Source organism: Papilio machaon, chromosome 3, assembly GCF_912999745.1.
Source record: "Papilio machaon chromosome 3, ilPapMach1.1, whole genome shotgun sequence".
Classification (NCBI taxonomy): Eukaryota; Metazoa; Arthropoda; class Insecta; order Lepidoptera; family Papilionidae; genus Papilio; species Papilio machaon.
In genome coordinates, this window is record NC_059988.1 from 8652249 (window position 1) to 8673697 (window position 21449).

The 21449-nt window shown below is 32.7% G+C and overlaps 3 protein-coding genes across 4 annotated transcripts; 1 reads left to right on the top strand and 2 right to left on the bottom strand.

Moving 5' to 3' along the window:
• Positions 1 to 851: 851 nt before the first annotated feature.
• Positions 852 to 9820, top strand: LOC106711437 (kynurenine aminotransferase). 2 transcript variants are annotated; one of them, XM_014503750.2, is made up of 10 exons: positions 852 to 988; positions 1063 to 1221; positions 2085 to 2238; positions 2962 to 3088; positions 3364 to 3473; positions 7201 to 7444; positions 8086 to 8252; positions 8662 to 8848; positions 9149 to 9312; positions 9724 to 9820. In XM_014503750.2, exons 2-10 carry the CDS (start codon positions 1166 to 1168, stop codon positions 9781 to 9783), a joined length of 1269 nt encoding a protein of 422 aa, XP_014359236.2. In that variant the 5' UTR covers positions 852 to 988; positions 1063 to 1165; the 3' UTR covers positions 9784 to 9820. The 2 variants fall into 2 exon arrangements, with proteins under 2 accessions (XP_014359236.2, XP_014359235.2); XM_014503749.2 differs by having other exon boundaries at positions 852 to 1221.
• Positions 9821 to 10021: 201 nt separating this feature from the next.
• LOC106711421 (UPF0605 protein CG18335) lies at positions 10022 to 20851 on the bottom strand. Its single transcript, XM_014503729.2, has 8 exons — positions 20652 to 20851; positions 19042 to 19180; positions 18472 to 18568; positions 15881 to 16056; positions 15500 to 15662; positions 14356 to 14494; positions 10545 to 10643; positions 10022 to 10200 (listed from the first exon to the last, which is right to left on the bottom strand). Exons 1-8 carry the CDS (start codon positions 20696 to 20698, stop codon positions 10131 to 10133), a joined length of 930 nt encoding a protein of 309 aa, XP_014359215.1. The 5' UTR covers positions 20699 to 20851; the 3' UTR covers positions 10022 to 10130.
• On the bottom strand, positions 10854 to 14162 carry LOC106711420 (elongator complex protein 3). The gene is made up of 7 exons (XM_014503728.2): positions 13519 to 14162; positions 13274 to 13438; positions 12885 to 12999; positions 12456 to 12706; positions 11910 to 12075; positions 11240 to 11452; positions 10854 to 11048 (listed from the first exon to the last, which is right to left on the bottom strand). The coding sequence occupies exons 1-7, from the start codon at positions 14079 to 14081 to the stop codon at positions 10854 to 10856; spliced, it is 1668 nt and encodes a 555-aa protein (XP_014359214.2). The 5' UTR covers positions 14082 to 14162.
• Positions 20852 to 21449: the final 598 nt, after the last annotated feature.

The following is a 21449-nucleotide window of genomic DNA, read 5'->3' on the forward strand; positions in this document are numbered from 1 at the left end:
GCGAGCATTATTAGCTTGTTAATTAGTAAGTAAGTAAGTAAGGCATAAAACCTTACAAAAATGTACTCACACATTGCGCTTGATTGTAATTTGGAAGGCGCGAAATGAAAGTCTGTCTGCCTATCCATCTGGGTTGCAGGCGTTAGTTGTGATTATCAAATCATGCCTATTCTTTGGTCAAGTTGCGATAATGCTACCAAAATAATTATTTCTCCAAAATTCCTCGAAAAAAACTACACGTATAAATTGAGGACGAGTCCTTTTTTATATCAACAGTGGTAGATCCCGCAACAACAATATTTGCTGGATACATGAATGGGTCAGGTCGACCGACGAAATACCACGACTACACAGAAGACTGATGAGTGCGTGCCGGAGGCCTAACTTTAGTCCGCGTTTCCTTCCCACCCTTTTCTTATAAATAAATGATGGGGCGATGGGACGCATAGGAAGGGGAAATATCCTCTTTCCGTGTGTTCCTTCCCCGTTAATTAAAGGTATCAATTGTCAGTGGTCGCTTCACTATTAGGCGAATTGAGATGGCCGTATGAGTCTATAAGATTACAAGTAAATAAGATTTCCAACAAAAGTTAATTTCTTTGATAAATAATGTATAGTTAAATTAAAATTTGTATTAGTTTCAATTTTGTTTATTAAAGAACAACAAAATGTGTTCAAATAATTTAAACAAAATATTGTAATTTAAGACAAAATAAATATGGGTAAATTTTACAAGGTTCTGTCTACACTAATCTAACACTTTTGATGATAATCCATCATCTATCATCAATATGTCAGAACGACATTTACACCTTGAATTTGAAATATGTACATCTTGGTGACAGATAAACGTCATAACCGGTTTTGCAAATATACAAATACAAAACTATTAATATTAAATAGTAAACTACGAAATATACTACTTAATAAAAACGTAATTAACGAATGCGAATTTAAATAACTGTGCTGTGTCACCTTGTCATATTAGGTTATATTTACATTCAGATAAGTATTTGATTTTGCTCTAGTGTCGTGTTTTTCTTAACGCCTTATAATGTTTAGGTCAAGACATTTACTAAACGCAGCTGTTAAGAGGCAGACCGAGTGTACAGTGGCACTCTCTAATATTATATTAAGAAATAAATTAAATACTTCTACGGCAGTTATGACTGATAAGTTTCGTCTCCCAGCCCGCTATGGAGCCGGTGAAAAAAGTGTTTGGTGAGTAGACGTAATATCTTTAAATATTTAAATAATTCATATTTAAGTAAGTTTTTATCTCAATATTTACGTACAAACGCAGTAGTCACAGTTACATAACATACTGTGCAAAATATAAAAATATAAATCGTAAATACCTATTCTAATACGAATCTTTAAGCCAAATTAACATTAAAAAATAATTTAATGTATGTTCCATGGTTGGTTTACTGTAAGTTTCCACAGCCAAAACAAATAGTTGTTGTTTTTCAAGGAGAATGAGCCAGATGACTATCTGTTTTCGTATCAGTGTTTTAAAAGAAAGAAATGAATTTATTTAAAAGAAAAGGTGTTCATTCGATGTGTGCTTCGGCGGGTACAATGAACCCTAAAACTTGAACTTATTTATTTTACAGTGAAACTCATGGCTACCAATGTTATCTTCTGCCATACAAGTCTGCACTTTATCTCTACCGTTCAAACTAAGGTCAACTAAGGCCAGGACACAGTTTCTTATCTTGAAACAAAGTCTATTATATGTAGATATCAATAAAAGAAAATTTCACATCTGTAGCCCAAGAGGAATAGATAGAAAGCCAATTTATAGTGTGTTAAGGAAGAGGGAAGGTGGCTAAAATAAGATATCATGATTATTTTTTTCTGACTGACGATGTAAATTCAATGAAAAAATTAAAAATATTTTTAAAATTTCATTTACTCTGTATTAAAAACTACATGTGATTTTAGGTATAAGGGGAAAAATTGCAAAAAAAAACATTAGCAGGTTCAGCAGGGCTAATTGTCAGCAATTAATTTTTAAATAAAATACACAGGTATTCATATATACATATATAATGTGTTTAATATACCTAATAAATCTACAGGGTTGAATATATTCAGCTGGCTGCAGATTACAAGCCAGCAGTGAACCTTGGACAAGGGTTTCCAGATTATCATGCACCCAAACATGTCAGTAAAGCGTTGGCTGATATTGCCACAAGTGACAATCCTCTACTCATGCAATACACAAGAGGTTTTGTGAGTAGAATTTGATATAACATTACAATTACACAAACATATCTGACCCAATGAAATTGTTAGTTTCATCAAAAGCTATATATTGTATAGTTGAATTAAATAGAAATTAAAAATAATATTTACACTTTTCACTGGCTGACAATGTAATTTATTGTCTATCAAGTGTTTACATTTATGATTAAAAATATGTCTGTTTTTAATAAGTCTGTGATTACAATGTTATAAAGTTAAAATCATTTAAATAAGGTAATTATAATTTCTCATTTATATTGAATTCAACTATAGTTCTATGAGCGTCGGTGGCTCAGGGGTTAAGCACTTGACTTACAATCTGCAGGTCCTGGGTTCGAATCCCGCCATGTAGCAATGTGTTTTTCGACTCTCGATTTACATATGTACATTTATCCGACGTTCTTACGGTGAAGGAAAACATCGTGATGCAACCTGCACATATCTGAGAAGAAATTCAAAGATATGTGTGAAGTCAACCAACCCGCACTGGGCCAGCGTGGTTGACTATGGCCTAGTCACCCCTAAAATTAGGGTAGGCTCCGAACCCCTCGGTGGGGACATACAGTGAGCTGATGATGATGATGATAGTTCTATGCACACAGAATTGCCTATCTGTCAAATAAATTTACTTTTTATATGGGGGATACAATTACAGAGGCATAAGTAATCCTACTTTCAAAATTACTTAGTTACTCATAATATTTTTTACAGGGACATCCCAGATTAGTTCAGAACCTATCCAAAGTTTATTCTCCATTAATAGGTAGAGAATTGGATCCATTTAATGAGATACTTGTTACCAGTGGTGCTTATGAAGCTCTTTATTCAGCTATATTAGGTAAGGTATATTTAATTCAAAGATGTGTGAAGTCAACCTGCACTGAGCCGGCATGGTTCAATATGGCCTAGTTATCCCTAACTTAGGGTAGGCTCCGAGACCCTCGGTGAGAACATATAAGCTGTGATAAGCTATAGATCTATTGCTAGAAGGAAATCAGGAGTTGTACAAAAATGAAATTTTTTATAATGTCCTGTAAAATGAATTGACAAAATATATACAAATGTTTATGAAAGACAAACATTGATTTTAATTTCTTATTAATTTTATTCCAGGTCATGTGGATACTGGTGATGAAGTTATAGTGATAGAACCATTCTTTGATTGCTATGATTTCATGATAAAATGTGCAGGAGGAATTCCGAAATTCATTGCTCTTAAACCAGTGAGTTTTTTTTACATAAACTATATAGCAAAATATTACTTATCTTACTAATTTTATAAATGCGAATTTTTTAATTTTTCTTTAAATTTATTTTAATTTTAATTATCATACTTATCTAATTTTATTTTATATTAATTTAAATTAAATTAATTTTAATTTTAATTATCATACTTACCTAATTTTATTTTATATCAATTTAAATTTAAATAATTTTTTTTTTTTTTGATCCCACAGACAAATTATGTTATATAATTTTGTGGGACATAGTTCTATTTTAGGTTTTTATTCTATTGTAAATAAATAAATAAATAATAGATGGATGGATGTTTATTACTAGGTATCTCTAAAACGGGTCAACAGATCTAGATAAATTTTTTCATAGATGGAGAACATAGTCTGGAATAAAATATAGGCTTAATTAATTTCTTTTTTTATTCTGCACGGACAGAGTCGCGGAAACAGCTATGTTTGCTATAAAGCCATTATTTAAAGGAAAAGAAGATAAGTTTTCTAATTGAAGCATAAGTGTACTAATAAAATATTCTACTTATTATAATGTATCATTATATTGCAAGCAATTGCCATAATCTTATCACAATATTCAAAAGACTTATGTATTCTGCTTACATAATATTATTTACACTGATAACACTTATATATACCTCATGCGTTACAGTGTCTCGTGTTTTATTATGTTTATCTCTAACAGAGGTTCCCAACCTTTTCTTTGTCAGACACTTTTTAGCCGACTTCAAAAAGAAGGAGGTTATCAATTCGACTGTATTTTTTTTTTTTTATGTGTGTTACCGCGAAACTCCGCCCCTGGTGGTCCGATTTTGATGAAAAACATTTTAATCGAAAGGAAGTGCTTGCAGGTGGGTCCCATTTTTTTGTTTTTTTTTTAAATAACTAGAAGACTAGTAGATTTTGAATATAGCTTCAAAATTTGTTGCGACAATTAGGGACATTTTTGCTTTCAGCGCTTACGTAGGCTAAACTATAGGACCTACATAAAAATGATGTGTGGCGAATTGTAGCTCTTTAAATGTGCTAAATAAAAGTCCGCGATAGCATATATCTATCTTTTATAGTTTTCTCACAATAACCATTTTTTTCTTCAGAAACTTCAATTAAATTCAGGCCCTATTTCCGACGCTATTATTCGAGTTCAGTATTAACCCTTATGTAAATAAACATGTTCATTATCAAGAGAATTTAATGTAGATTATATTTGCAATTGAAACTATATCATTCTGTCTAATAGTTTAGGAGATATCGTAAGAATAAAATTACGCGGAAACGAAAAATGCTACACGAAAAGCACAATTTTGCTTTCTGGGCTTACGTAGGTCAAACTATATGACTTACATAAAAATGATGTATGGAGTAATTATAGATCCTTAAATTTGCTAACTAACAGTCTTCGGTGGCATATATCTATCATCTATGGATGTCTCACAAAAACCATGTTATTGTGAACAAACTTCGATTAAAATGCACACGAAAAACAGCGTCGTAAGCTTACGGCGCTATTATATTACATTCGATATGAATCCTTATCCAAATAAATATGTTTGATGGCTAGAGTATTAAATGCAGATTACATTAGCCTTTAAACTATGTAATTCTGATCAATAGTTTGGGAGATATTAAATAATTAAAAACTACGCGCATTCGAAAAATGCTAGTGCGGCGCGCGGCTGGACAAAATTAAAGGCACGCTACGATGTATTAGTTCGTTAATTTTCAATTTGTATACCGATTTTGATAATTATTTCATTGTTTAAAGGATAAGTGGTTATCTGCTGCATTCTAAATTAGTTTTTGAATTGAAGTACACACATATCAAATAGGAAAGTCCTTTTCTTTATTTGTCTTATTTATGTCTTTATATGTATTAAGGAAATTTGTAATTGAACTTCAAATTCACTAAAAATTGTGAAATAAAACAAAAATTTTAAGAAAAAAAAATAGCCGACTTCAAAAAAAAACAATCTCAAACAAAATGCACTCAAAAGTAACCTAAAAAAACCAATTTCAAACAAAATGCACTCAAAAGTAACCTAAAAAAACCAATTTCAAACAAAATGCACTCAAAAGTAACATAAAAAAACAATTTTAAACAAAATGCATTCAAAAGTACCATAAAAAACAATCTCAAACAAAATGCACTAAAAAGAAACAAAATAATGACATGAAAACTTCTTTCTTTCTTTCTTCTCTCTTTCAAAAACCCTCTAAACTCTAAAGAAAGTTCTCTTCTTTCTTGTAACATGTCTATATTGTATAATTATTGTTATTTTGGAGTCGGTTTCGGCCTAAGTAGGGACATAAACGTAAGTATGTCTCATACATCTCAAATAAAAAATGTATAATATTATATTTACTTCGGCCGACACCGACTGCGAAATGACAATAATTATACAATATAGACATGTTACAAGAAAGAAGAGAACTTTCTTTAGAGTTTAGAGGGTTTTTGAAAGAGAGAAGAAAGAAAGAAAGAAGTTTTCATGTCATTATTTTGTTTCTTTTTAGTGCATTTTGTTTGAGATTGTTTTTTATGGTACTTTTGAATGCATTTTGTTTAAAATTGTTTTTTTATGTTACTTTTGAGTGCATTTTGTTTGAAATTGGTTTTTTTAGGTTACTTTTGAGTGCATTTTGTTTGAAATTGGTTTTTTACAGTATTCTTTTTAGCAGGGACTACTTAGTAAAAAGTGAGGCATCAAAAATCATTTTATAGTTCCTTTCCACCCGTGAACCAAATCACATAAAAACTTTGTCGCAAAAAAATTCATAGTAGGCTGGAAATTATGGTGGATCATAGATTATAATTGTCTTTGCCGAGTCGGAGCCCGCGTACCACCACCACCACCCGCGCTCTTCTCACTCCATCACTGCTCTGACCAATGCCTCACTGCCCGCTAAATTGTAATATTAATAAAACAATTCGTCGATCAAATTCCGATTTCTGCGGACCATTTAGGGTCCACGTACCACTGGTTGCGAAGCACTGAAAATAAACATTAAAACACCTCCACAAATTACAGATTAAGATGAAAATGTCACTTTATCTTATGAATAAATATTTTTAACTTTTACTGTGGAATTTTGTGGATTAACAACTTGTTTAAAAACATAATACTTTACCTCTTATTACCTTTGAAAAAGCAAAGCAACAATATGCTTTAATAATTTTTTTGGCATTGCTATATCAGATGCACTTCATGTAACTCTACAGGCAATTGTGGGCCTTTGCTTGTTCAAAACTTTTTTATGTTAGTCTATCTCCGACAATAGTCTTACAATTTTATAATTAAACTAATCTTATACAGATATGACTTATACATTACTAGCGACTTGGTCAGCGCAGAAAAAAAAAGTAGCCTATAATATGTCTGGGTGCATCAGCTACCTTCCCGTCAAAGTCTGGTCAAAATCGATCCAGCCCTTGAGGAGATAAATTCGAAGAAATTAAAAAAAAAAGATTTTTCATTATCACCTACGCAAATAAATCATGTGTACGAAATGTGATTTATTTTTCTACTAGCTTTTACCCGCGACTCCGTCAGCACGGAATAAAAAAAAATGCACACAAGATTAAAAAGAGGTTCCTATATCCGTCTCCTAGTTCTAAGCTACCTCCCCATCAATTTTCAGCACTAACACGACTTTTATATATATAGATGTTACAATTTTTTTAATACGTAAACATGGTTTACAGAAAACGAACAAGGAAAATATGACATCAGCGGACTGGGTACTTGACGAAAAGGAACTAAGTTCCCTGTTCACAAATAAAACTAAGATGTTAATATTGAATACTCCCCACAATCCGTTGGGCAAAGTGTTTACAAAAGAGGAATTGGAACTCATTGCAAATTTGTGCAAAAAACACAATGTATTATGTGTATCTGATGAAGTCTATGAATGGATGGTATATGAACCTAATAAGCATATTAGAATTGGTAAGTTTCTATTATTTTAAACTAGCTTTTACCCGCGACTCCGTCCGCGCGGAATAAAAAATAGAAAACGGGGTAAAAATTATCCTATGTCCGTTTCCTGGTTCTAAGCTACCTGCCCACCAATTTTCAGTCAAATCGATTCAGCCGTTCTTGAGTTATAAATAGTGTAACTAACACGACTTTTTTTTATATATATAGATGTAAAACAATACCTTTCAAATATGATGCCTGGTATCTTAACAATCCAGTAGGTTATTAACTCTAGCCTAGCATAGACTGTATGGGCACACTCGAGCCAGTTAGTGTTTACATTATGCAGTTGTATACCAGTACTAATTCTGGATGCTACTGTCCTACTGTACTGGCATATTGTACACGCATATCTATTTATATTTTTCAAAATTATAAACCTAATTTGTCGAATTCCTATCCGCCTTTTGCTTGTAAACTCTAATCCAGTAAGTCTAGAATATAAAGCTTAGTCTAGACTTCAGTTTATAGATCTAGATTTTAAATAATAATTGATCGCTTATAGCGATAAGGCCGCCCTTGCGATGTAAATTAGTATTTAGTAATTTTTCAGTATAATTTGTGTTAGCAATAAGAGTCAATAAATAAAATAAAATAATATTTATCTATAGCAACACTGCCGGACATGTGGGAGAGAACGATAACAATTGGGTCTGCGGGCAAGACATTCTCTGTGACGGGCTGGAAGATCGGCTGGGCTTACTGCCCCGCTAACCTTATGAGGAACTTACAAGTTGTACACCAGAACTGTGTGTATACCTGCCCTACACCAACTCAGGTAAGTTATTACTGTGAGTTTCCACTGCTGTATCACTTGTATAAAAACACATTGTCATCTCTTATTTTTTTTATGAAAGGAATAATTTAATATTATATTGTTGTAGTTGCAACTAAATTCAATGATTAAAAAAAATATATATTTTTTATTTTGTATGAATGAAAATTTAATTCACACTGATTTTATTAGTAACTAGCTTTTACCCGCGACTCCGTCCGCGCGGAATAAAAAATAGAAAACGGGGTAAAAATTACCCTATGTCCGTTTCCTGGTTCTAAGCTACCTGCCCACCAAAGCCGTTCTTGAGTTATAAATAGTGTAACTAACACGACTTTCTTTTATATATATAGATTTTAATTAATTTAATATTTCTCACATATTGTTTATATTCTCTATTATAATTTATTAGGAAGCGGTGGCTCGTTCTTTCGAAATAGAGTTATCCCGGATCAACTCTCCGGAATGCTATTTCTACTCGCTGGCCCGTGAGCTGCTGCCTAAGAGGGACTTCCTAGTCAAGACCCTCAAGGAAAATGGGTTCAACCCCACCATACCTGACGGAGGGTACTTCATTGTTGCTGATTGGACTAACCTAGGTAACATGCAGACTAGATGTGTGTAAATTATCTATGAACAGGTTCAAAAGATCAGATTCTACAGCCTTACAGCCTTAAACAGTTGAATTGCAGCGTAACTATTAAATGGCAGCAATGTATAGTGAATAGAAATGGGATACATGATATGATGCGACAATTCTCTTAGTGGAAAAAAGGTCTAACATAAAAATCGGCTTGAGGGGTAGTATTTTCATTTCCTTTCTCATCGTATTCTTTTATCTTATTCTAATGTTTTCAGTTAAACAAGTAGCGGAAATTTATTTATTTTATATATTTCAGGTAAGAAAATAGATCTATCTACTGAACAGGATAAGTACAAAGACTATCGGTTCACAAAGAAGTTTGCCAAAGAAGCGGGCGTGTTGGCCATACCGCCCAGCGCGTTCTACTCCGAGGCTCACAAAAATCTGGGAGAGGATTTCGCAAGGTTTTGCTTTATTAAGGTAATTGCTAATTAATATTTCATTAAAATATTGTTTTAATATTTCATTAAAATATTTTTTTAATATTTCATTAAAATATTTTTTTAATATTTCATTAAAATATTTTTTTAATATTTCATTAAAATTTTGTTTTAATATTTCAATAAAATATTGTTTAATATTTCATAAAAATATTGTTTTTCATATTTTACAGTCATAAAACATCATCATCATCAACTTGCCCTTATCCCATTTGAGGGTCGGCACAATATGTACTATTCCTCCATACATCTCTATCAGCTTTCATATCTGAATTCACCCCCCTCCTACGCATATCCTCTTTCTCACAATCTATCCATACTTTCTTTGGTCTTCCTCTACCTTTATAGCCACCCACATTCAATCTCATTACTTTTTTGTTTATGTCCACAGAAAGATGAAAATCTCGCCCTGACGGAGAAGCTGCTTAAGACTTGGAACTCATCAAAATAATAATCAAAGGAATAGAAAAAATATAATGGATTATATTGTAATATTTTGTATAAAGCTATAATCATTTTGAAATATATATTTTGTTACTGAGAAATTTTATTTAATTTGCTCTTCATCTGATATTTTTGTGCTAAGAGAATAAAACAAAAAATTATGTTTTTTTTATAATTCATTTTATTATAAAAATCAGTTTCAATTATTAATCACAAAATTAATGATAAAAAAACAGATGCTCGTTATTTCATTGTTCGAAATTTGTACCCGAAAGAAGTTCAATATAAAAAAATATACGAAATAAAAAGGATCTTATTAAAAAGTTCGTAATAATATTATTCAATTGACTATTTTCACGGCTTAAAATCTCCGCGCAACCATCGTTTTGCGTCTCTCGTGTCGTTGCCATATGTTTTACCAAATCTGAGAAAAACATTAAATATTATTACATAAAATAACACCAATTAATGTGAGTAAATATACTATATCTCAAGTTACCATTTGGGATATAGTATATTTTAAATATTATAACGGCTCGGAACATCGTACGAGTTGTGCAGAACAAATTTTAGTGGCGCGCAGTTCAAGGTCAGCCGCTAAAAATATTAAAACGCTCCATAGCTTTGTTAGTGCAAAAATAAAAGAAAAACCCAGAAGTAACTTAAATTCTATCCATAGATTACATTCTAGCTTTTGTTATTAGATTAGTTATTTTTTAATTCCACTTGACTGAATTCTGAATTAAAAAAAAAATAGTTATACAATACCTGAATATACAGCCGGGTACGTGTCCCGCGTAGTTGGGCAACATACCAACATGTTTGTGGTAAATTTCGGTAGGATTAATGGACAGGGGAGGATCGGGTCTGGAAAAAATTATACAGTTAAAAAAAAAAATCTTGGTTATGCAACCAAATTGAAATAGAAAATTCCCTACGCGTTTAAGGCAACATTTAAGTAACCATTTAAGGATAAATAAAGAAAAAATGTAAAAAAAATCCAATAAAAATCTTTGATAAAAACCTGGTTTAAATAAAAAAAAACTTTTCACAAAACATATTTATTCCAATACATTTCTATACAAGCAGTTTGACCATATAGGGCCCTTCGAGATGGTAACCAATCTTGGCGTAATAATTCCTAGTGCCGACTCCGGATATGACAGCCATCTTGTCGGAGCCGTGTTCTTCGCGCGCAATGCGCTCCGCTTCCTCCATTAGAAGCATACCGAAACCTTGATGTTGGAACTTAGTTGGATCACGAGCGTTTACCTGGAAAAACAAAAAAAAATTGAATTAAAAATGAAAAAAAAAATTTTTTTTTAGATTTTTTATGACAAGACTGTTTTTGTGTGAAAATCCATCCTACTAGTTTCATCAAAAGCCACAGGTTTAGCATTGTTAACATACAAAAATGTCACAAAACTCAGAAAAGCAACGAAAAAAAATTATAAAACACTTACCGGCACAACAGAGCCATAAACATGCAATTCTCTCACAATACTGCACTGTTTGAAGTTAGCATTCGGTCCTGGCTTCAACTCCGGCCGATAAGTATCAGCGGCACACTTCCTGAGCCTCAGCAGACCAACCAATATATCCTGATCGGGATCCTCGTAGGACAGGAATGTCTCCCAGCCACCGTTGGCTACATAATCACGTCGTATTAGCTCTACCTAGGAGAAGTGTGTAAAGATTATTAAGTGTTGTTTTGGCATGTAAATAAAGTGTTGGATTTTTATTTTTTTAATTTATTTATTTTGTAAGAATTTCGAATTTTAGTGGTTTTTATTTATAACTCTTTCTTTGAAGAATTTAAAGAGCAAAATCATCATCATTTAACTGCGAAGTTGAAATATATTTACCTAACTTTGTAAATCACCAAATTTACCTCAAACTCTAAGACTATTAATTGGGTACTTATACATATGTACAAGAACACAATAAAACAAATCAACTAATCCAACACCTGGATAAGCGAGAAACCTCTATCAGTGAGAGTCATAGACTAATCCCGATGGACAACCTCTATAAGCGAGAACTCCGGTTAGAGAGAAACTTACCCAAGTTCAACCATTTACTCTTACATCAAATTAAAACAAAATAAAAAAAAGAAAAGAAAACAATATTTACCTCATAAGGTCTCACTTTATTATGTATCTCCTGTATGCCAACCTCCCTGGTGCGTACATCTCTACAATCTGTACCCAGATCTGCCATACGAGCAAGTGCTAATTCTCGCAAGTTGCCATGTTCCACACCAGATGACACTAGTGGCATTGGAATGTCACGCTGTACTCTGTTAAATGTTTATAATAATTAATTATATACTCAATACAATCTTTCTTTCTAATGTAATAGTTTAGTAATCCCTAGTAATAAGTAATTTGTATTGTATGTTAAAAAATTATATGTAACGACGCCTGAAAAAGGCAAAATGTTCAAATAAATAAATAAATACCAAAATTAAGTAAATAGAAAAACATATACATGGCGAATACATATTTACCTTATTTCATTTTTTTTTAATAGTGAAATAAAATGACATTGTTCCAGGATAGCTAATGTTATGTACAAGTAGTTTTAAATTTACAAGTTTAAGAAAAAAACATAGAGTTTATCTATCTATGGTGAAAATATTCATTTCGAGTTTTCAATGTGTTAGCTTAGTTTATTTACCTGTACACTCTAGTCCACGGCGGCACCAGAGCCAAAATCTTTGCAATCAAATCAACCAAAGTCGATGGTGGATAACTCCTATATCTCCCAGTCTTCCACAACTCATATAAACCAGTGCCTCGTATAACTAAAGTTGGATAGATCTTCAAGCCATCAGCTCTGAATGCTGGATTCTCAAAGAACTCTATAAACTGTTCAACATCTCTTTCAAAGTCAACATTAGGTAGATCTGGCATCATGTGAGCAACAATCTGGAATTAAATAAAATATTAAATACAGACAAAAATCAATCACAATAATAAAAATATATCTGAAATTGTTTTTAAATTAAAATGCGTTCAGCTAGAATCAACATTGTGGTCACTATAACCAATATTAATAACAAAAAAGTTTTTAGTCTATCACTAAAACATAATAACATAGATTTACCTTGTAACCAGCATCTTTTGCCAAGTTGAAGTTTTCACAAACAGCTTTGACAGTATGGCCCCTGTTGGTGTCTCGGGCAATGTCCTCATAAACTGACTGTACTCCAATTTCCAACCTGTAACATTAAGATAACATTAGTTAAATCAGTAATTTCTTAAGTTTGTGGATTCACATCCCACCATTGAACTATATATTCAGCATTTTAAAATGCTAATAAGTTCAGAAACAATATAAGATATACTTAGGCCGGGGGAGCCTCACATAACCGCCCGCCCCCCCGAAGGGCGGGCGGTATGCTTAACACATTTCCCAACGTAAAAAAAAAAAAAGGATAGTTGTCTAAAGTTTATTAACATAAAATATATATTAGAATGGATGTAAAATCATACCTTGTGCATCCATAGTTAAGCATATCACTCATATGCCTCTGCAGACAATAATCAGGCCTGGTCTCTATTGTGATACCAATGCACTTGGTCTTTGCCTTCTCTGAATACTTCACTGCTTCTGACACACTACTTGATGTGTGACCGGAAAGAGCATCATGGAGGTTCCTATAATATTTATATACAATACAATTTATATACATTTCATACAAAATATAGTAAACTAAAGTAACTCTTTAAATACTTACCTTATAAAATAGTCTCTATAATCTTCAGGCAGACTCATAAATGTGCCTCCCATGACAATAAACTCAACCTTATCTACACTGTGTCCTAATTGCTTCAATTGTTCCACTCTGTGCCGAGTTTGTAAGTAAGGGTTGTACCTAGCTCTTATCGCTCTCATAGATGTTGGCTCGTAACCTGTATAACTCTGAGTGGAATACTCAAAATCCGAGTCAGGACCACCGGGGCAGTATACACATATGTTTCCCGTGAAGTTAATATGCGGACATCGGTGAGGTTTACACATCACAGCTACGACCGCAATCCCAGACGCAGTTCGTATAGGTTTAGCTTTTAATTTCGGTAATAGTATACTTTTAGCATCAGCGGGTACCGCAGCTATTATATCTACGAGTCTAGGCGATGTTCCTAATCCATATTTAGACGAAATTCTCGTCTTCATTTTATTGAGGTTAACATCTTTACCTTGGCGATGCGCTATTAGTAATTCTTGTATAATCTCTGATATCACTATCACCATTTTTTCTTCTTTAGAAAGATTCGGATGAGGTTTCTTTTTGGTCATTTTTAATTAAATTTAGCAGTACAAAAACAAACAAAAACACGCTTTTTAGTAAACTTAGTGCGAATGCGTTTAATTTTGACATTGACACCTGACAGTGACAAGCACTATTATTTATTACCAAGCAAAGGTTATGGAAACGGATGAAATTTAACGTGGAAATTGTAAAAAATAAAAACAAAGAAATGATACCACATTCCCATTATTATTAGAACTAGCAAACATATTGAACGTATTTTTAAATAAATCAAAAAGAAAATTAGGCATTGTTACTAACTTGACAACATTAACAGGTGCCCATTCGGTACTTTGTCTCCTTCTGTAGTTAGAAGAGAAATCACAAAGAGCCGAATTGGTGAGTTTCTTTGACGACTCGCCGAACCGTTGAAAACCATACGGCACATGACCAGTAAAACCTGAAACAAGAAAAACACTAGAATTAAATTCTAAATTTATTGGTAAAAAAGGTGTGAGTAATTTTGGTGTACATATTTTTAAAACTGTCCACATTCGTATAATTATAATTTATTGAATCGATATGCAGACTATGTTAATTACGAAGAACGCTAACTGAGAAAACAGTGAAGAGACCGACTATTAATAGATACAAAATTAATGTTGGCTTGTGCATAATTTTTTAAAATATAATTCCATATGTACATTCCATATGTACTATCTACACACCTACTGATCTAGCCTAATTTGTATAGACCGCTACACTGAAAACAAATACTGAAAGGCCAGTTACTAGCCAGCCCAGCCTCCTAAGTCGTTAGAGTGGTTTCATAGCCTTTTTACGCAGATAAACTCGTTTTTTTACAATGCATATTTCTAAAACCGAATATGGAACTTTATTGCAAAGGTCGTGGTTTTACTTACGCACGGAGTCGGCGGGGTTATATCCCCATATTTGGTTGCGAACAAAGGAGGAATGAATTTTAGAATAAGACATTTAACAGAAATTTACAAAACACTATTGAAATCAAAACATCTCAAACGTAGCGAAAATTATGACACTAAAGTTTTTAAATTTTTACACATCAAGGAGCTTCGTAATTGTCATTTTGTCAAAGAAAATTAAAAAATAGTGCGTCGTATAATACCTTTTTGGATCGAACAAATAAAAAAAACATTATGTATAAGAAATCCTAGTTATTTGGACGTAGTTATATGGACATAATGAATTAAATTATTTCATTACATATTTTTTAACTTTAGGAAATAACTATGCTTTTATTTTTTACGTCTTTATAGAATTTAAAATAATAACTAGCTGAAAAATAAGCTGTCTCTTAGTACCAATCTTTAGGATTTAAACTTTTTAGAATTCATCGAAAGATACTGGAGTTGGAGCTAATAAAATTGAAACCTAGACATCAGAGAGAGTTCAAAATAGAAAAAGCTAGTTTTAAATATCTGACCTTTTTTAATATATTTCTCGGAGTCTTCGTTATCCATAAAGTATGGACTAACAGAATGTGAAGGCGGTGACAGTTTCGGTTCGTCCATGGGCAAATCGCGTAAAATTCCCGCGCATTCCGGCCTGACAACCACGAGTGGCAGCTTGAACTCCGCCGTGGCAGACTAAACGAACATAAAATATCGTTTTTTATATACGTATATAAGAAATTCGATAGCAAAAAATACGAAGGACATGATGTAAGGGGGTGTATATCTGGAGATTAAAATGTTCTGACGCTTCATGCTAAAGTATGAAAGAAAATGTCTATTTGCTTTTGATAAAATAAACCCGTCCCTCCGAATGTTTTTTTCATAGTTTCGTAAAATATTTGTGAACTTACAAATCTGTCAGCCAAATCCCAGGGCTGTCCCTTGCCGGCCTGCAAATCGACGACCCTTTCCAGCTGATTCCTAGCCGCACGCTGGTTCAGCTGTGTCCTTTCAAACTCGGACAGGGCTTCCGTGGCCGCCACCGTATACCGCTGACCGAAATGCGCGTTCAACCGCGGTAAGAAACCTATCACACATGTTCAACATTCCTCTGTCTCTATTTAGTCAAAAACAAAGAAAGAGACGATAATATATATTAATACAAGGTGTCAGTGAGTTCTTGTAAGATACACTGCAAAGTAAACGACACGAGAAATAATTTCAGTGATCTTAATCCCAAGGTATCACTTTCCCACTTTCGTAATGCGTACTTTCGCAATCAATTTCAATTTGTCTTTGACTATACATTTTCTGAGAGATTTCGTTTTTCATTTTCACTATAATAGTCTAATATTAGTACTAATATATTGTCTTCAAATATATTAACGAATAAATAAGCAATTGCTGACAATTACTTGAAAGTTGCAAATACAAACAAATTGGTTCTTCCTGAATTTGCTTTTACTCGGCTCACATATTCGTTAAGCGTATTTAAATAAAGAATTGAATAGTGAAAAATGGCGGTAGTCCTTGACAGCGTTTAACATCGGGGCAATCGTTTGATCTAATTATCCGATAGTCATTCAGATCGATTACTATTTGTAATTAGAGCGTGCAAAGGTCGGTAGCGTTTTATCTTGTGATAATGATGTGGGTGCACATTCTATTCCAACGTGTGTCGTGCCGAACAAAACCTTTACTAATACAATCAACACGATTTTTTAAAGGACTACTGTTGAACTGTAGAACACTTTTAACAGAATACTTTCGCGTATACATTCGACTTAAAGTATTTTTATTAGCATTTTAAACATTTCAGAGAATATTTTTTATTATTTATCGTAATTTTCTGGCTAAAACATTGTATGTATAAAAATTCAGAACCTGCAAAGCGTGTTTTACTATTTTTACTGTTTGTTATTGTAATTAGTAATTACATTACGCAATTGTAATAACGGTGAAACTGGTTGGACTTTTAATAATTAGGTATTTAAACTTCACTAGATATACCATTATTTAAAATGATTCGTTATTATAAATGAACTCCTTTGTCTGTGACTAAAGCGCTATAAACAAAAATATGAAAAATAACATCTTGCGTTCTTTCCTTAATCTTAACTTAATCAGTATTTATATTACTGTTAAAAATATTCAAAACAAACAAATCTTATTCCTTCAATGTTCCTTTGTGTTACAACTAGACCTAACAAAACATGTTTACAGCTTAGATAACGGATTGTACCTTATCAGAAACTAGAGCACTTAGTGCAGCTAACGAGTATCGAAACTGGATCGAGTAATTGTATAACAGAGGTCATTACCCAAGAACAGGAACTAAAACACCTCCGGTATCAAATTCCGATAGGCCTTAATTAACCTAAACATGTGTTAGATAAATCTAGACGAGTTTAATTCCAGATTTAACTTTATATAATTACGTGAACAGTAATACATAACGATGTACGAATTATGATGTATATATGTACGTGTAATTACACCCAATGAAGGAATAAAACGATTGATCAAAAAAATGACGTAATATTGCTATTTCAATTTTGTACCTTCCTCATTTACCATTGCTTAGAAGAAAATAACTTCGATTTCGGTCTGACCCTAACTAATAATAATCTGACAAACTTAATATTGATACTTTTTTGTCTTGTCAAGAAAATTATTTTAAGGTCAACGATGAATAAGTACACTAAAATGAAAATAATGCGGACACTCAGGAAATTGTGGCATGTGTATATTACCATAATTCTTTTATATCTGGGAATTGTTTTTTTTATGGAAGGAAAATTGAAACGGTTAAACTTAGATATTTAAAATTACACAGCTGTTTACATATACACTTTTCTGGTGCCGTAATAATTATATAAATTACGTAATAATTTAAACCTAATTGCTCAAAGTCCTACACAAATCAAACACACAATGTCAAAAAGAAATACTTACCAAGAGTGAACAATACAGAAACATCCATACATAATTATTTCAATATAACAGATGGCAATATACTTTCGTATAAATGATTCAGTACTGAGAACACAATTATAGACTGGAAACTGATCTTAATTTGATATATCCCATTTTAGTTAGTAAATATGGAGGTCCTAGTGACCACAGGACTGAGTCACAAGCAAACAGTCAATATGAATCATTGGGTACGGACGCTTTGTCTACAGATTTCATCTCTATAAATACAGGTATAGGAATTGTAACTGATGTAAACAAAGCTCATTATAGTTATGCCTATACTGAGCTTTTTTCTCCTAACTTTTGGTTGGAATTGTTGTTCAAAATCAGCGCTATAGAATAAAGGTAACCAATTTAATATGTTGGATATTCTTTGTTTTTGTTGTGCAAGAAGCATATGTCTTTCTCATGCCATATATTTATTCATTTGTTTTTCGTATCTTCCTTGTCTAGGCCTCGTGGCAGCAGTCATCTTAACGCTTACCGCTGGTCAATTTCTCTCCAAACACAATGTAGCATAGCTTACCCTCGAATCCCGGCATCATGGGATGTTTGTAAACTGGGTCGCCATTACGAAACCTTGCGTTGACAACATCGATATCGGTTTGCGGCGGCCTGAAGATCTGCGAAGTCGTGTTATTTGTAAAGTTTATAGCGGTGAAAGGTAAACTTTTTATTGTTCAACAGTTGTGTAAGAATGTTTAAAAAATATTTTTTTCATCAGTGTCATACTTTGTTTGTTATAATTATAATGTGACGTCATAATTATAATGTGACGTCAGAATTGGTTAATTTCGTTTTCGAATTTGACTGGAATTCAGTAAGCTCAAATGCAGCTTTATACTGCATAGTTGTATTCTATACAATTGGTATTCCTTTTATAAAATACCTAACTAAAGTTCCATTCAAATTTTATGGCAACTCGCAATATAGCACTAAATGCTGCGCAAAGCGGAATTTTAGGTATAGCACGCTGCGCAGTATGTACATACATACCTCCACCTGCATCTCTTTGCGCCCTGCTATACCTAATCGTATTATCCTATCTGACAGCTAGTATATTGACGGCAAATAAAGCGTTTGAATCTTGTGATACCTGATAGTCGTCTGATGTCCTGTCAGATAGGACAAGTCTTTCCGAATGCTGTACGCTGGGATCCAAAAGTATCTTGTGTGTTGTGGACCCATAAGTGTCTCCAATTCGATATTTGTACTCCGGACAGTGACCAGTGTATCTGCAATAGACAATAAGATTATGAATGGAAATTTTACATTAATAATTAGTGTCTATTTACACTTGAAAGTCCGACTTCAGGCCGATAACAGTCGCGATTGTGCCAGGGTTAACGTTACTCTACAAATAGTTTACGGCCAGACGCTTTGTGAAATTCGATTTAAAAAGTACGAGCTTTTACCCGCGACTCCGTCCGCGCGGAATAAAAAATAGAAAACAGGGTAAAAATTATCCTATGTCCGTTTCCTGGTTCTAAGCTATCTGCCCACCAATTTTCAGTCAAATCGATTCAGCCGTTCTTGAGTTATAAATAGTGTAACTAACACGACTTTCTTTTATATATATAGATTTTATGTTCTTGTTACATATTTTTCATTAAATTCATGATTTCGTTAAAACTCATTTTAAACGAAGGAATTGTAAGCAAAGTACATATTACAGTACTTACTTTTACTTTTACATCGAAAATAATTTAATTACGTTCACGTAAAGATCGGTGTAAAAAGTTTATAAATGTCACAAGAATTAGGACAAAGGATTTATCATTGCATTGTAACATTGTTACAAAATACTGCAATGAGGTCAGTCGGCTGTACAGAAATATATCATTGTAGGCTTATTTCTCCATTTTTTTTAAATGTTGTCATCAGTCAATTTTATTGCAAAATTGTTTGATGCATGCCTTAATGAATAATGTATTAAAAAAATAAATTGTTTGTTACGTAATTTTTATCCGTACTTATGACTAAACTAGCTGTTGCCCGCGACTCCGTTAGTACGGAATTAAAAACAAAACTTAATTAGTATCCTATGTGTTCTTCCAGACTACGTTCTATATCCATACCAAATTTCATCCGAGATCTGTTGAGTCGTTCTGGAGATACCTCAAAACAAACATCCATCCATCTAAACATTCGCATTTATAATATTAGTAAGATTAAATTATAGTAAGAAGTAAGATTTAAGGTTACCCTTTAAAAGTAACTTGTAGCGTGTACTACTTGTGCTTACAATAGCGTTTTTGAACCAACCTATCATCAATGAATCTATCTAATTTATGTAAATTATTCCAATTCGAACTCACAATAGTAACTTACAATATCTTATACTAACCGTGAGTCCCAAAACCAAAATCTCCGTTTAAAAATATTGTTATCTCTGTTTTGTCAAAGATAATGACAGTGATGACGATATCTTTATACAGAGATTTTGGACTCGGAAACCTACGGTAATTAAGTATTACAGTTTCTGTATGTTTTTGGATCTGAATGCCATGTAAACTGCGAAAGGCTTTCTACTTCTGTCTAATACAATAACAATATATTTTATTTTGAGTTTTCACTGCCAAGCACCTATACATAAACATAATCTTATCTCTATTTTTTCGAAGAGAATGACAGAGAAAATAATATATTTTTATATGTACCTTTGCAGTGAAAATAAACGCTTTTTTCTAAATCATAAACACATACCCAGGTATATAATGTGGCTGTGCGATGCTCACCAAGTCTAATGCCATATTTTTACTGTAATTTTTTTTATTTACCACAAAATAACCGGAATTAATCACTCATAATTTTTCAAAACATTGAATATACTTAAAATTTCGTGTCTATTTTATGTACGGCTCATTAATTTTGTAATATATTGCTATAAACTAACGTGATTTGACATTTTACATTATTGGAGACGTTGATTTTTATTTTTTTATAAGGAATTATAAATGTAACCTTAACTCCTTTGTCAAATTACCTTCCAGTTATGGTAAAAATACTTTTTTATTTAGTAATCTTACTAAGGTATAAATAATTTCACCTCACGGCTCTTTTCCCTACTTAGGGTTGGAACGGCCTGTATGTACAGGTACAGTACTTAAGTAGTTTTTTTTTTATAAGAGAAGGGGGCAAACGAGCGCCTGTAATACTGAAGAACTGCAGACGCGTCGCCGGCCGTCGAGAGAGAAATAGGTTCGCTTTTTTAAGGACACTAGGTCGCATTGGTTGAGAAATACCAACCAGTACTCTTAGATAAATCTATCTGCAATTATTTCTTAATTAATTTTCTCCTTCTTTCTTGCACACAATACATCAAAAGAATCTTAATGCATTAAGAGTCATCTTTACATCATAATATTATTAAATTCAACTCAACGTTTATGTTTCTTTACTTTAAAAAATGAATACAATAAACCATTTTGAGTTTACTGTTTGTGTCTTGCGTAGTCGCTATCACCTCACTTCACTTTTCTTTGGTCGGTCACCCGCGCGCAT

Coding starts and splice junctions, on each gene's coding strand:
- LOC106711437 (XM_014503749.2), top strand. CDS start 1,055: ATGTTTAGGTCAAGACATTTACTAAACGCAGCTGTTAAGAGGCAGACC. Junction 1,222..2,084: donor GCCGGTGAAAAAAGTGTTTG/GTGAGTAGACGT, acceptor ATAAATCTACAG/GGTTGAATATATTCAGCTGG. Junction 3,089..3,363: donor TCTTTATTCAGCTATATTAG/GTAAGGTATATT, acceptor ATTTTATTCCAG/GTCATGTGGATACTGGTGAT.
- LOC106711420 (XM_014503728.2), bottom strand. CDS start 14,081: ATGACCAAAAAGAAACCTCATCCGAATCTTTCTAAAGAAGAAAAAATG. Junction 13,439..13,518: donor TATAGAGACTATTTTATAAG/GTAAGTATTTAA, acceptor TAAATATTATAG/GAACCTCCATGATGCTCTTT. Junction 11,049..11,239: donor TTTATGGCTCTGTTGTGCCG/GTAAGTGTTTTA, acceptor TTGTTTTTCCAG/GTAAACGCTCGTGATCCAAC.
- LOC106711421 (XM_014503729.2), bottom strand. CDS start 20,698: ATGGCATTAGACTTGGTGAGCATCGCACAGCCACATTATATACCTGG. Junction 16,057..18,471: donor CATGATGCCGGGATTCGAGG/GTAAGCTATGCT, acceptor CATGTGTGATAG/GTTTCTTACCGCGGTTGAAC. Junction 14,495..15,499: donor CGAGAAATATATTAAAAAAG/GTCAGATATTTA, acceptor TTCTTGTTTCAG/GTTTTACTGGTCATGTGCCG.